This window comes from Opisthorchis viverrini, assembly GCF_000715545.1.
Source record: "Opisthorchis viverrini unplaced genomic scaffold opera_v5_299, whole genome shotgun sequence".
NCBI lineage: Eukaryota > Metazoa > Platyhelminthes > Trematoda > Opisthorchiida > Opisthorchiidae > Opisthorchis > Opisthorchis viverrini.
The window spans coordinates 150,498-163,220 of record NW_008751960.1 but is presented as its reverse complement, the minus strand read 5'-3'; the positions used below and the strand labels follow the sequence as shown (position 1 = coordinate 163,220).

The following is a 12,723-nucleotide window of genomic DNA, read 5'->3' as shown; positions in this document are numbered from 1 at the left end:
CTTCAAAGGCTGATTCTCGCCCCAGTACGTAATTCTCCCCGACAGGTTCTGAAATGTCCTTAGGTCAAGACTCATCTTGTAGGGTAAGTAGTAAGGCTTTTCCCTTTATAGTCTGTCCCATATGTACGCCTAAAAAGAGACCCATCACACCCGCAAAAGTAGTCCTCCAAGGTTGTTGCAATCATTTCCCCACACTAGTGCTGCATTGAGTGATTATGAGTTTCCCATGCTCATCGGATCCGGTTGATTCCGTTCGTAAGCATAACCCACACAAAATACTGAAACGTCCCCTACAGAGTTAGTGCTCTCTGAAGACAAGCCAGTGTGTGTAGATGTCAAGGTTGCTGGAAGCGAGAGTCATCTGAGTTCCAGGTGAGTCTCCCGTCAAAACCAAATTGGTATGCGCGATTCCGTGAAAAGAGGAGGAACAAACCAAACGCCTGACACGAGTGAGTGACACCGGAATGATCACTCTAGTTATCCGAGTCATCTGGTTCCAGGTGAGCCTCCCGTCAAAACCAAATTGGTATGCGCGATTCCGTGAAAAGAGGAGGAACAAACCAAACGCCTGACACGAGTGAGTGACACCGGAATGATCACTCTAGTTATCCGGTAATGAGGACACCTTCGGATTTTTGGCTGAAGACACTGTTCATGCTCCTAAGTGAACGTCTCGTATCCTTTATCGTTTGACTTACAATGTAACTGCGTCTTGTTCTTTTTAATTAAAGGGGATTAGCACCGCTTCTAATCACAGTTTTAGAAATGCCGTGGGCATCATGATCATGTATAAAGCACCTGATATGAGCGTCTTTAATATCAGGCCTATCGATTATGGGTGAAAAACTTAAACTATGGAAGCAAAAGACTAATACAATGGAAACTATTTCATTATGAGTAACGCGGTGTGCATGTACCAGCAAAATAAATTTCAATATCACATATCACTGAGACCAGATCCGGAGTTCAGAGTCCATTTTTCGCCTGCGGCCCTTCTGAAGCCTCTGACAAGCTATCCGGTTCAACACTAGGACTGCTTTCATGTTGGAATAGCCCATCCTCCGCATTTCTAGATGGAAAGCCAGGAGACCAGTCCTGTGATAAAGGGATAAGGGAGAACGTGATAAATTATGCCAATGTTCAAGAAATCAGTTTGCATTACCGACAACCGCTTAACGCAAGCTAGAGTGTGGACAGAGGTTTTAAGTGCAAACCTCTGGTTCATTTGAAACATTATAATCCACGTAAGTCCAACGGAAAAGATGACTAGTTCCTCGAAGTGGAGAGCGTGGCAGACATAAGAAGCTTATTTATCGGATGCAGTGAAAGAAATGTGCACCAGAGTCAAGCGATGGGCTTCCATTTCAAACATTCATAAGCGTCCCATTTTATCGGAAAAATAACCCAACTATCAGAATGTGTAGTTTTCTATAGAGGAAAATGTTGGTAGCTCAGGTATCGTAGATGGTGGAGGATGTGTTCATGCAGGATGCCTGGCCGTTTGAGACTACACATTCTGGTGGTCGTTGGCTTGTTCGCTGAGCTGGGCAATTTGATTGCCCAGCTCAGCGAACAAGCCAACGACCACCAGAATGTGTAGTCTCAAACGGCCAGGCATCCTGCATGAACACATCCTTAAATCTAAGGACGATCACAAAACCATTTCCAACACACAACGTGTGAATGGAATTTGTGCCTTGTGTGTACCTCCTTGAAAGCGGTCGCTAAGTGAAGGGTCGTCAGGCAGGACTCTATCTGCCAAGTATTCCAGGCAGTTTTCTCTTTCCACGAAACTGGAAGCAGATTTCACCACTCGCAAAACCGACATCAACGGTTCAATTTTGGTCCACAAAAGCACGTAGACATGTCATTTACTTTCGTGACAGCAATTAAATATAATTTCTCTGATGGAATTCCGATCCGATCGCATTCCTGGTTACGGGAAGCGTCCATGCCCACAGCAATTGCTATTCCCACTTTTGCTATGCTGGTATCGTGATAACACCGGGATGTCACGCCGTTCCTGAAGATCATGAAATTGTGAACGATTGGACTGGAGGTGAGTCGGCTGGTGGACAGACGAATAAATGATGACTAACAGTAACCACTTACTCTATTTTTTAAAGAAACATCATTGGAGAACAAACTGTCTGGTAATGGGTCGTGGTCTAGTACACTGGGTCGAGCACAGCCACAACAAACCGGTAAACGCCAATTATATTCTTTGATCGCCATATTCCATTGTTTATAAATTTTGACATTTCTGCCAGCCAGATGTATGCAGTGTGGGGTTTCCTCCAGAAATAATGAATCCTACAAGATTTCCTGGCTGCCCTCAATTTTAGGCATTTGATGGAATATAAACGGCTCTTGATTGCTTAAGTATGCCTGATTGTCTGTCTGCTACCGCAGAATCCAAGATATTCTCCATTCAGTTCTGGATATCCACAAGTAATGCTAAGGGACCCTGTCTAGGCTTGGGCAACCTGGCAGTATCTCAGCCCTCATGCATCCTTCGGGTGGCATGACAGCTAGGCATCGAAAGGGTATCACAGCTGAATGATGCTTGCTGATCTTTGAAACCTTAGACAGTGCTTGAAAGGCGATCAGTACGGTGCAGATTCCCGGCAGGAACCGGGTTTACTTTTTTTAAACTCAGATCATAACGTTGCCTGATGAGCGCCATTTGTAAGTTGTTTGACGGATGAAAGTATTCGGCATAACTCAAACCAACAATCCAGTTGACAATATATTTTTATCTATAATCTAAGCGGCAATATGGTGGGGTCTCATGGTAGCGATTTGTGAAATCCAGTTTGCGAATCTCAACTATCATTAGGTTATTCAAACCAAATTACGGGGCCCCCTGGGAAACTGTAATCAACCGTTGCTAAGTGTGGGTTTTCGGAAGATGATTCTCAGTACTAGTAAGGGAAAAGATATCGGCATCAGTGCAGAACACAGGTGCATCACTACAGTTCAAATCATTAACTAACCACCCAGAGTATGGAGTTGCCGTAATTTTCTAATCAATATCATATTTCTTAGAGAAGTTACTGTTGGAATTTCTCTGCCGATAGGCTTAGTTGGATACAGCAGATGGACAGTAAAGCTTTCATCCAGGTTGCGCTTAATATCTTTATTTTGAATCGTCTCATGCCTAACAACGGTTATTAACCGTATAAGAACCTTGCATTTCGGAAAAGTTTTAGAAAACTATCAGTAGCTTTATTGCTGGGCGACATTTCGATTTTGATACAAAAGCTGCGTCAGATCTAATAATTAAAAAAAACGCCTCCCATAGTGTTTTCCAGAGACGCCAAGTCATCATTTCAAGGGTGGATTGCACTTCGGCACAGGACCTACATGCGAATCGCTCGGTCCAAGCAAAAGTTGAGCGTGTTCAAATCCTAAACACCTCATGGAATAAGCGGGAAGCACCAAGCTCACTTTATTCACTGGACGAAAATAAGGAAAAGCCACACATCTGACCATCAGCTCCATTTAGTGTTTTTGGCTGCGTCTGTCGAAAAAGAGTTGAATTAAAAAGTTGGGAATAACGGGAGTTTTTTCGCGCTTTAAGGTCCATAGGAGCTACGTTTCTCATACAAGTGCATTCCTATTGAAAAAATAGTGGATCTCTGGGTGTTTCTAAGGTGAAAATCTCGTCCTTGTCCAGGATTACTCATGTAAAATTCCGGGGATTTATTGAATGATCAGACCAAAATGAAATGTAATCATGACAGGACATAAGACTGGTCTGCAGTCGAAAGAAAACGCCTTACTTGTCAGTGGTTCAGTGACGAAAGTGAAACACTTCGCTTAAGGTACGGTGGAGTTTTCAACTCACATGGAACTCATTCCGATACAACGGTTTCGCTTCGGTTGGCCTCGGCTCAAGTTCAGATAGAGTGGAAGGTCCTATTGACCGCTTCATCTCCGGAGAATTCGGCTCGTCCTCAAACGCAGTTGCAAGAGGTGAGCCCGGAATAGGTTGGAAGTTGGTGGGTCGTACTTCCAATGGTGGGCGGACTACGATGTCATGGCTTGTTCCAGTGATGGTCCCTATATCTTCTGCATCCGAATCATAAACGTTAATCACCTCTTGTTTTGCTCTCCAATCCGCAGGACGTGAGGGATGGTTAGAAGAGATTCCATTTGAGAGCCTCGGAAAACCATCAGAAAAGCTAATGAAGTGGGAGCGAAAATAAAAAGATTGGGCAAAAAAATATAAAAAACAAGGCGAGCCGTAGAGTGACCTTACTTTCAATTCCACAGTTCAGGAACACCCTGAGTGAGAACGAGTAAGTTTGATTTCGTAAAGCGAGCAGAATATAATATTCTTTAAGTAACGTTTTAGGTCTCGCAGAAACACCAGCGTTTTCCAGCATTATGCCGGCCATGTCTCCCAAAGTGAGTGATCCCATTTCGAAATGGAAATGATAACGCTAACGTGACGACTGGTGGCACACTTAGACGTCCAGACAGCATATAGTTATAAAAAAGTATCTAAAAAATCTCTTGAATATGATAGTCAAGCAGATCGCTAACGGCTTTAATCAACTGAAAATGAATAAACTTCTGTCGTATTAAAGAAGTGGTTATATTTAGTGAGACTAACATCCTATCCCCTGTAAGTTACGTCAGAAGCTAAATGGTTGCGTTACAGTGTGTCATTGCTTTATCACTCGGAAAATAATTTGGGATTCAGTAACTCATCAGCCGGCAGATCGAGTCAGCCGTCTGCAATGTGAATTTAGTGTTGAGAAAAACAGTGACCACGTATCAACTGAACAGCGTTAGAAAATCTACGCGGTGACGCAATTAGGAAGTACAGAAAGATAACACCGAATTAAACGTCGTCCTCATGTAAACATCTCCATTCAAACGTCCTCATACAAACACTAACTGAATTGCCGCTACCCACGAAATGTTTTTTACAATGACTTAGCCGACCAAGATGTTTCTTTTGCAGAACAAACGCAAATGTTGAGACTCGTAAGAGACTTGACTGCTGGTTAATAGTCAAATAAACATTCGATACGTTTGCACGAATCTCAGGAAGGACCTGATGGGTACCAAGCGGTGGGTTTGTTGTTTCTACAAAGGGAACTGGTCGGTTCCGGAACAACAGATCAGTAAGCGTTTTCCCTGACTAATACCCATCGGGGGGATGTAACAAGATTTGGTTATTCTACGTTTAAGTTCGAAGTTCACACCAACACCATGGAGTTACCGTTCCCACTCGGGAAGTGGCTTATATGAACTCGAGTACTTTTTCTTGGTTGAAAAATTCGTGAGATTTGTTACGAGTCCGCCTTGGACAATTGGATAGATGGTTCCAGCTCTCATGGAGGACCTCTCAGCCATGGGTTTCAACATAAAGATAATTGGATTCACACATGTCGTGGGCACAGGCGAAGTCAGCGGATGCTCAGTGCTGGAATGCAAACTGTAAACTTTGAATCCGAACGCCAGAAGACTATATCCTGTGATATTCAACTGATATGTCCAAGTCAGGACAAAAAGCCTGAGGGGCCAATCAATTCTGTTTCATAATTGACTCGAGTCTTTATATACCATAGTTAACGACTGATGGAATGAAAATGAAGAAAATACTCCCATGCTTAAGCAGATGACATATATGCCTCGTACAAGTCAGGAACTGCTATAGTTTTACCTATCAGTGGTCACCATTTTAGAATGTACCCAACTGAACCAATGCATTTTCATACAGATAATAGTGGTGGAGCAAAAACCTACTGTTTCGAAGTTCTACCCCACAGAAAGATTTTGAAACTGGACGACACAATCAGACTTCAAATGGAACATCACTATCTCGCTTTAGTAGCTGGGTAAACAAAGCCAAGGAGCGATTGAATGACTGAATACTTTGTCCTGAATGATGACAAAAATTTACACACGATGCTTTTACAACTGATTGGCTTACGTTTAGATGACGTTTCTAAACAGTACCGGACTATTTCCCGTGAAATGAAATTTCCAGTGTCTGGACCTTCAGACATGATCATCAAGTGTGTTTCGGTGGATGTGAGTTACAATTAACCCTAATCCTGGTCCCAACAAGTTTGCTGCGATGCAGGAGGCGAATCCCACCGTATTAAGTCAAATTAGCAAAGAATGAACAGATGATGGACTGGATCAGTTCTAGCATGAAATCGTTTAATGCGTTCTTTGACATACACAACACCTAGTGCCGCCGCGGTTGCAAATATACACAGTGTCTTTGAAAGATATAGGGAAACTAACCTTTTGCCGCTGGTCATTTGTTGAGTTGCGTGCTGCTGCGGGCTGCGGTTGCACAATGCAAACAGCTTTTGTGAGGGAGGGGTATCTCCACGGGCAGATGTGGTGTACAGGACGGATTGGGAAGGAGCATTGAAAGCGGATATCGAAGTCGACGACGGACTCAGTGAGTCGGGAGCTCCGGTGGTGGTGAGTCGCCGAGACTGATTATTCAGCTCATTGGACAAGCGTAGCTGTTTTGAAGCTTCTTCTTTCCACGCCTTTAACTCTTGCACCTAGGAAATGAAGTTGATAACTACATGGTAGGAGGAGGAAGAATCCGGTAATGAATAAATTTATTGCTTAGCAACGTATCCCTTTTGATACAAAGGCTTTGTCGGACCAAGTAGATAATACACCAGATCGGCAGAACTTTAAATTAGACGTAGAACCAGCTGACGAGGTTTCCTACAACTAGCAAAATTAGTCAGTGTTGAATGTTGGTCAAGAGTTCTCGTGGGCACTTAGGGGCGAGTTAGGGGTGAATCATCGTTAAAAGACACCGGGCTTGGGGCTCTGTACTTTCAGCTTAGATCAATTTAGGCGGATATTCCCCTGGGGTGTAGTCCAAAAACATTGTCAACCTGCATGGGTCGGCAAGCATAAGGATTCGGGGTTAAGATGATTAAATGGCTTTGTACGTTAGACCCAGACCAATAAATATGACACCATGTCAACTCGGCTAACCTAAAACCGCTGTCTACAGGCCTGCCAGTTCAACATTCTACTCATTCTGTAGTGTTTGGCTATTCCCATGACCTAAGCCACCAGTCGCTAAGGGATGAGTTTTGGTCCTCGTCTCAAACCTGCTACATTTTTCAAGTATACTCTGCACCCAGTGTTCTATGGCTGCTCTATCAATGCCTAGTCTGTAGCTGTCGCCCGATAATCATGTGTGTTTCTTGGTGTTTTGTTCGTGTACTGCTTGCGTTCATCGATTCTGATGTGCAGCTCCCTGAGTATACTGAACTACCTACGTACTAAAGGACTGTATATCAGGTTCGCTGGAAGAAGCTTCTACAGAGAACTGATCACCCAGTTGTGTACCTCAAAGAGTGGTAATGTGCGATCCTGTGCTAAGGCCCTGATCTCAAAGCAAGGAATAGGTTACTTAGCCTAAACGCACGACCTGGGTGTCCTATCTGACAGGTAACGTGTAGTCTAATTCACCAACGGACGGTCAGTAATAATTGCGGCGAAACCGAATTCTACGAACTTTACCTGCGTTTGTTCAGTAGTCGCAATTGGGCAGTGAACAATATATATTGAATTGGACTTGGGCAGACAGTACAGTGCATGTTCTATAGGAAATTAACCTTAAATCGTGAGGAGAATTAAAGAAAGTCTTACGGCTAGATTGAACCTTGGCCAGTCAGCAACACAGGATGTCACACGAAGGGCAGTGTGCTATCGGACAAATTAAGCGGAAAATTGTTGTTCAGTTCAAAGTGGGACAAAATTTCAACAAGTCCAGAAATAAATGTAAACAAATCGTCTATAGAAATGGTTGAGGTAGAGTCAGCTTTGTATAAAATAGAACGGTTCAGTCTTGAAACTTGAGCAGTCACGGAAGGGTGATGAACTAGCCTGAGGAATAGGGAAACAAATAATTACGTCACGTAATTAACAGGTAATGAAGGCAGATTTCAATGCACAGGTAGGACACACAGAGACACGCATCGGTGATATGTGTAATCTGGATGCAGGACAAAAAATAACGGTGGACCTCTTCTGCAACTTCACACAGATCACTAGTCGTTTCCCAGAAGTATTGTGTTTGGAAGAAATGGGTATCGGTGTGCTACCTGGCGTCTCCCGGCCGTTGAGCAATATCGGAGTGCGACTGGCCATATTGCTAACAGGTACAGATGGCGCGCTTTAGTCTTCAATCACTGATAGTTTTGGAATACACTGACTGATTCAAACCGATGCAGGTTTTTACTAAATCTTCCGGGCTAGCCTCGGAAACAAGTTCAGAATTTGGCAGTAAAGTTTCGTCAGCAGGAAGCCAGGAAAACACACCAAAATTTAATAAGTAGTGCACAATAAGCAACCTCCTCGGAAGACAGTGACCGTAAATGGGACCAGATAATCACGACTATACGTGACATCATGAATTCAGCTTGTGGTGACTGGGAGCATCACTATCACCTCCTGAGACGAGACGCTCTATTAATCCGACCAGAGTACAGCGATTGATTAGATGCCGCCTGTGTGTAGAAAGAGAAGTGTGGTGGAACCAGATAGTTCAATAAATTAAGGAGAAAGGTGATTCGGAATGTGCAGGAGCTGTTCAAGCCGATTCACAGAAGGTCTTCTGTAATTAGGTCACTCAAAGCTGGTATTGGAAAATTGTTTTACACAGTAAAGATCAGCGTCTAAATCGCACCAGTATAGTTGGCTCTGTGCTAGCTGTTACTATGTCTTTGATGTGACCCGCTCATTTTGAGTGGGTTTAAATCCTCCATCAGCTTCTACCTTGAAGTGCTATTGGGCTAGCTGACCTTGCCCCACCATTATTGAAAGATACAGAGGGAGTATTTTGTTACGCCTTGACTAAATTGCGCGTACGTATTTGAGAAAAAGTGATCCAGTAGTGACCACACCCGTGTTCGAAAAATACATTTGAACCATAGGAGTATAAGTCTCACAAGTGTCTCCTGTTTTACCGTGACTCCCATTTTCGGCACGTAAGGCGAAAGCACGATTTTAACTTGGGAATGAGCCCACCATGAGCAAAAGGGCATCACGCATGTCGGCGCCAAACGATGATAGAGAAACTAGGATTTAACTCATTCATGGTTAATGACACTAGAGCACATGGCTCAATAACGTAGTCAGTGATGTTATTACATCAAAGCTACAGAGATCAGTACGCAAGTGTCCAATTTTCCAATTCGTCAAATAAACTAGACTGGTATTACCCCAACTGAATACTTATACCAATGCCTCCAGTTCTTGGCTACTTCTCCGTCGCTCCGCCATTTTCCGGTGACCGAAACCGTAGTAGCTGGGACCAACTGCCTTTGGTGCATGATCAGTGGCTAACAAATTGAAATAGAATGAACTGAACATATCTAACTGTATGTCTGTCCCGAACAAGACACGAAGTTGTTGACGTTGAAATGAGAGAGAAGTTTCGCCAAGAGCCAAACTGATGACGAATCATTACGTTGCAATCCCCACCGCAAGACTTTGGAGCCATGAAAAGCCCAGCTACCTACCTAAACGACAACTAAGGAAGTGTACGGACACACCTGAGTTCCTGCACTGTGTCTACCATCATTTGGCTCTAGTAGAGCCAAGAAATTCCATAAACCGTCCGACTTTTTCACCGCAGCTCGTGTGGAAATTACCGAAGGTTCCAAAATCGAGAAATAGGGTAAACTAAAATATACTACAAAGACCCATTTCCCAGATCGGGAAGAAGATGGACGTACATGCGAAGACCCCAAGAATGCAGTGACAAAATTATTGGATCATCTGGGTCTAGCAAGCTGTTTACATGTAGCCGTCCAATATTTCTTCAGCCCAATCAATCGATAAGCACCATGGTCGGTCAGGTGCATCGACAGCTGATTCGAAATGGCAAACTATCAGATCACTTGTTTTTATGGTTCTCTATTCTGGCATATGATGTGGGGCCTAACATATGGCTAGTAGCATATAGATTTCTCTAGTGTTTCCGTTGCACTATTGATCCGACCGTGGTATCGATTGTTATATGGGCTCACCGTTGAACGATTTTTGGGCACAACACAGCATTGAATTTGTCCACTTTGTCAACTGTCACTCAAATTTGACCGTATTTCTCCTTTACCTTCAACTACAAGTCTAGTTCAAAACAACCTTGATTCACAAAAGCCCATAACACCGAAGTTAGACTAGGGATTAAAATATCGAGAGGATCTTGAATGTCTGATAAAAGGAAGGGGGATGCAGCAATGTTCCTCGTAATTTGTAGGGGATCTCCCAAGGCGATTGAGACGATTCCGAAACGCCACAAATTATTACACCCAGACAAGAAGTGTAACTGTAACGGTAAATGAAGACTCAGAATACTTTCTGTCTTCCAGCATGATAGACTGTTTCGTGTGAATAAGAAAAGGGTCAACGAAGGTGTTTTTTGGTGATAGAGGGTCCTCGTATCTTGGCTGCAACTGCACTAGAGGAACTTCATTGAATATATTCGTATTATGTCTACTTCGTCATCCAAGATAGGATACAATAGCGCCTTCCCCTAAGTGAGAACACCGGGCGCGAGGCTATTTCCAGAGGCACTTCGTATCAAGTATTGGCTGACGGGACTCTTCTGGAGAGTTTGGTGGATTCTGTTATTGTTTGCGATTCAAGAACTTCTTTCCCTTACCCAGGTTCCACAGTAGCCTGTCGTTTTGATGTCACCAGACCTGATATTGGCGTGATTTTGTCACGTACAGTTCCAAGTACATTTGGTCGGATATGTAACTGATTTGGGCTGCTCCACTTCAACGTTTGGCTAATCCCTTTTTGCTCCAAAGCACTCTACACCGTTGTAATGGGGTTGGAGTATCGCGACGCATCTTGTTTTCTCTTTTCTTTCAACTATAAAACTAAGGTTTTCTGCTTAATTAGACAGTGCTAACATCACAATCAAAGACTAGATTTGGTGCCCAGTTTATTATGCATGCTCAAACCGTCCCAGTGAAGCGTTAGCACTAGACGACTAATTGGACAAGGTGATCTGGTAGTGTTCAATCAGTCCACGGAACGGGGTGGTGACATCTTGTCACTTATGTCCAACCAGTCCGAGTCCAACGGCCAATATCTTTGGTAGGTATAGACTTTTGGGGCTGTCCTACTGTTCTTGCACCCGTAAGTGGTGTCAAGTGATGAAAACCCAGGATTAGCTGAGGAAACCTGTTGAATCAAGTGAGTGAGGGATCGCGATTACTATGTGAAAATCAGAGGTTGCGAAATCGGTCGATGCTGCATCTTCATCTAGGCCTGCATGTCAAAATGCCATTCCTCTACTTAAGGACACGCCACAAATGCACCGAAATAAGAAAGAAATAGTCCTCTAGACCGAGATATCCCCAAGTTGGAGTACACTGGTAACCCACCTCTTGTAGCAAAAACTCAATGGCTTTGGAGTGGAGCTGACGTAATTTGGCTTCCGCTTGAGCAGCCTCGTATTGGGCTTGGAGCTGTGTACGGAGAAAGACGATGTGATCTTGCAGCATACCTGGGTGAAACCCGCACGACGAGCAAAGACCTTCTGAAGTAGAGGGACGAGAAACACTTGACCACTCGGGCGGCTGCGTCAGTGTTCTCTGGGATTCAGGCTCAAACTTATGTAGTGATTGGTTGTCAACCAAGGGAGAATTGTGTGTCCGGTTTGGGGTTGGTAAGTTAGATTTCCGTGAGGGTGGTGTCTTAAGGCAATGTGGTAGCTGTTGAACAGGCCGAAGGGATGAACGTTCAGAAGAATTCCGGAATGGTGCCGGGTGACGCAAATCTGGGACAGAACGAAGGGAAAAAGTAGAGAGAGGCCATTCTTTAATTCCGTATAACCTGGGCATGCGTAACATTGCAAAAGGACACAGACTGTGGAAAGCTAACAATTCGTTCCTATCTCACCAGCCACATAAAAAAACGGTTTCCACAGTTTTAATATAGATAAAACGATAAATGCAGTTAACGAGTATGTGACCATCTATCACAGAGCGCACGAAATGTACACAGATGATCTTCCTTCCGAGTTCCCTCTTCACCGGATAGCAGAATATTTGTGATCATATCGCTACTAAACAAAGCCCCATACGTGGTACAACATATTATGCCGGAGAACTGTTACTCCTCTGCACCGAAAACATCAACATGGAATTAGAGGGCAAACCTCCCAGACAACTTGAGAACTCAAACACCAGCCGGCTTTAGCGGACAACGTTCTGACTATAGTCAACCAGCACCTATCGGACGGCATTTCCTTTACAACCTCCCATGTACCCCATGTAGATAATATTTGCAACCTCACAGACCTTACCCACTTCGAACACAGTAAACACCGAATCAACACGCACTCTTGAACACAGCATAGTAGTGGAAGTAGTTTGCTTCATCCTGTTGGTTATGTACAACAGATTAAATGAAATGATCTTGTGTGATTTCAATTATTTTGCTCCGCCGAGTTATGAAATTCTGGGCCTAGCCCTTTGCTTTACTGATAATAGTCAACCCAAACCCAAATAAAATGAATCGGAACCAATAGTCACCGTCGAAAAGCTTACCATTCCGGATATCTTCAAACTACTAGGGTGGTGTCAATAACACGAAAGAGTGTCTGTACCATTCCGATTCTCACTTTGCGTTAGCTTCAGCAGACTGAAGTAAATGACCAGTGGGTGTGTGGACTACAATGTCGAATGATTCCGTGTT

The 12,723-nt window shown here is 43.7% G+C and overlaps 1 protein-coding gene across 1 annotated transcript in view; it reads right to left on the bottom strand.

The window, feature by feature from the left end:
* Nucleotides 1–902: 902 nt before the first annotated feature.
* The window catches only part of T265_09749 (hypothetical protein), a gene marked incomplete at both ends in the record, with an annotated part of 31,596 nt that continues 19,775 nt past the window's right edge, over nt 903–12,723 (bottom strand). Inside the window, 4 exons of the mRNA XM_009175919.1 lie at nt 903–1,095; nt 3,851–4,187; nt 6,271–6,542; nt 11,409–11,803. Of these exons, the coding sequence (XP_009174183.1) occupies nt 967–1,095; nt 3,851–4,187; nt 6,271–6,542; nt 11,409–11,803 (1,133 nt within the window). The remainder of the gene's footprint in view (nt 1,096–3,850; nt 4,188–6,270; nt 6,543–11,408; nt 11,804–12,723) is intronic.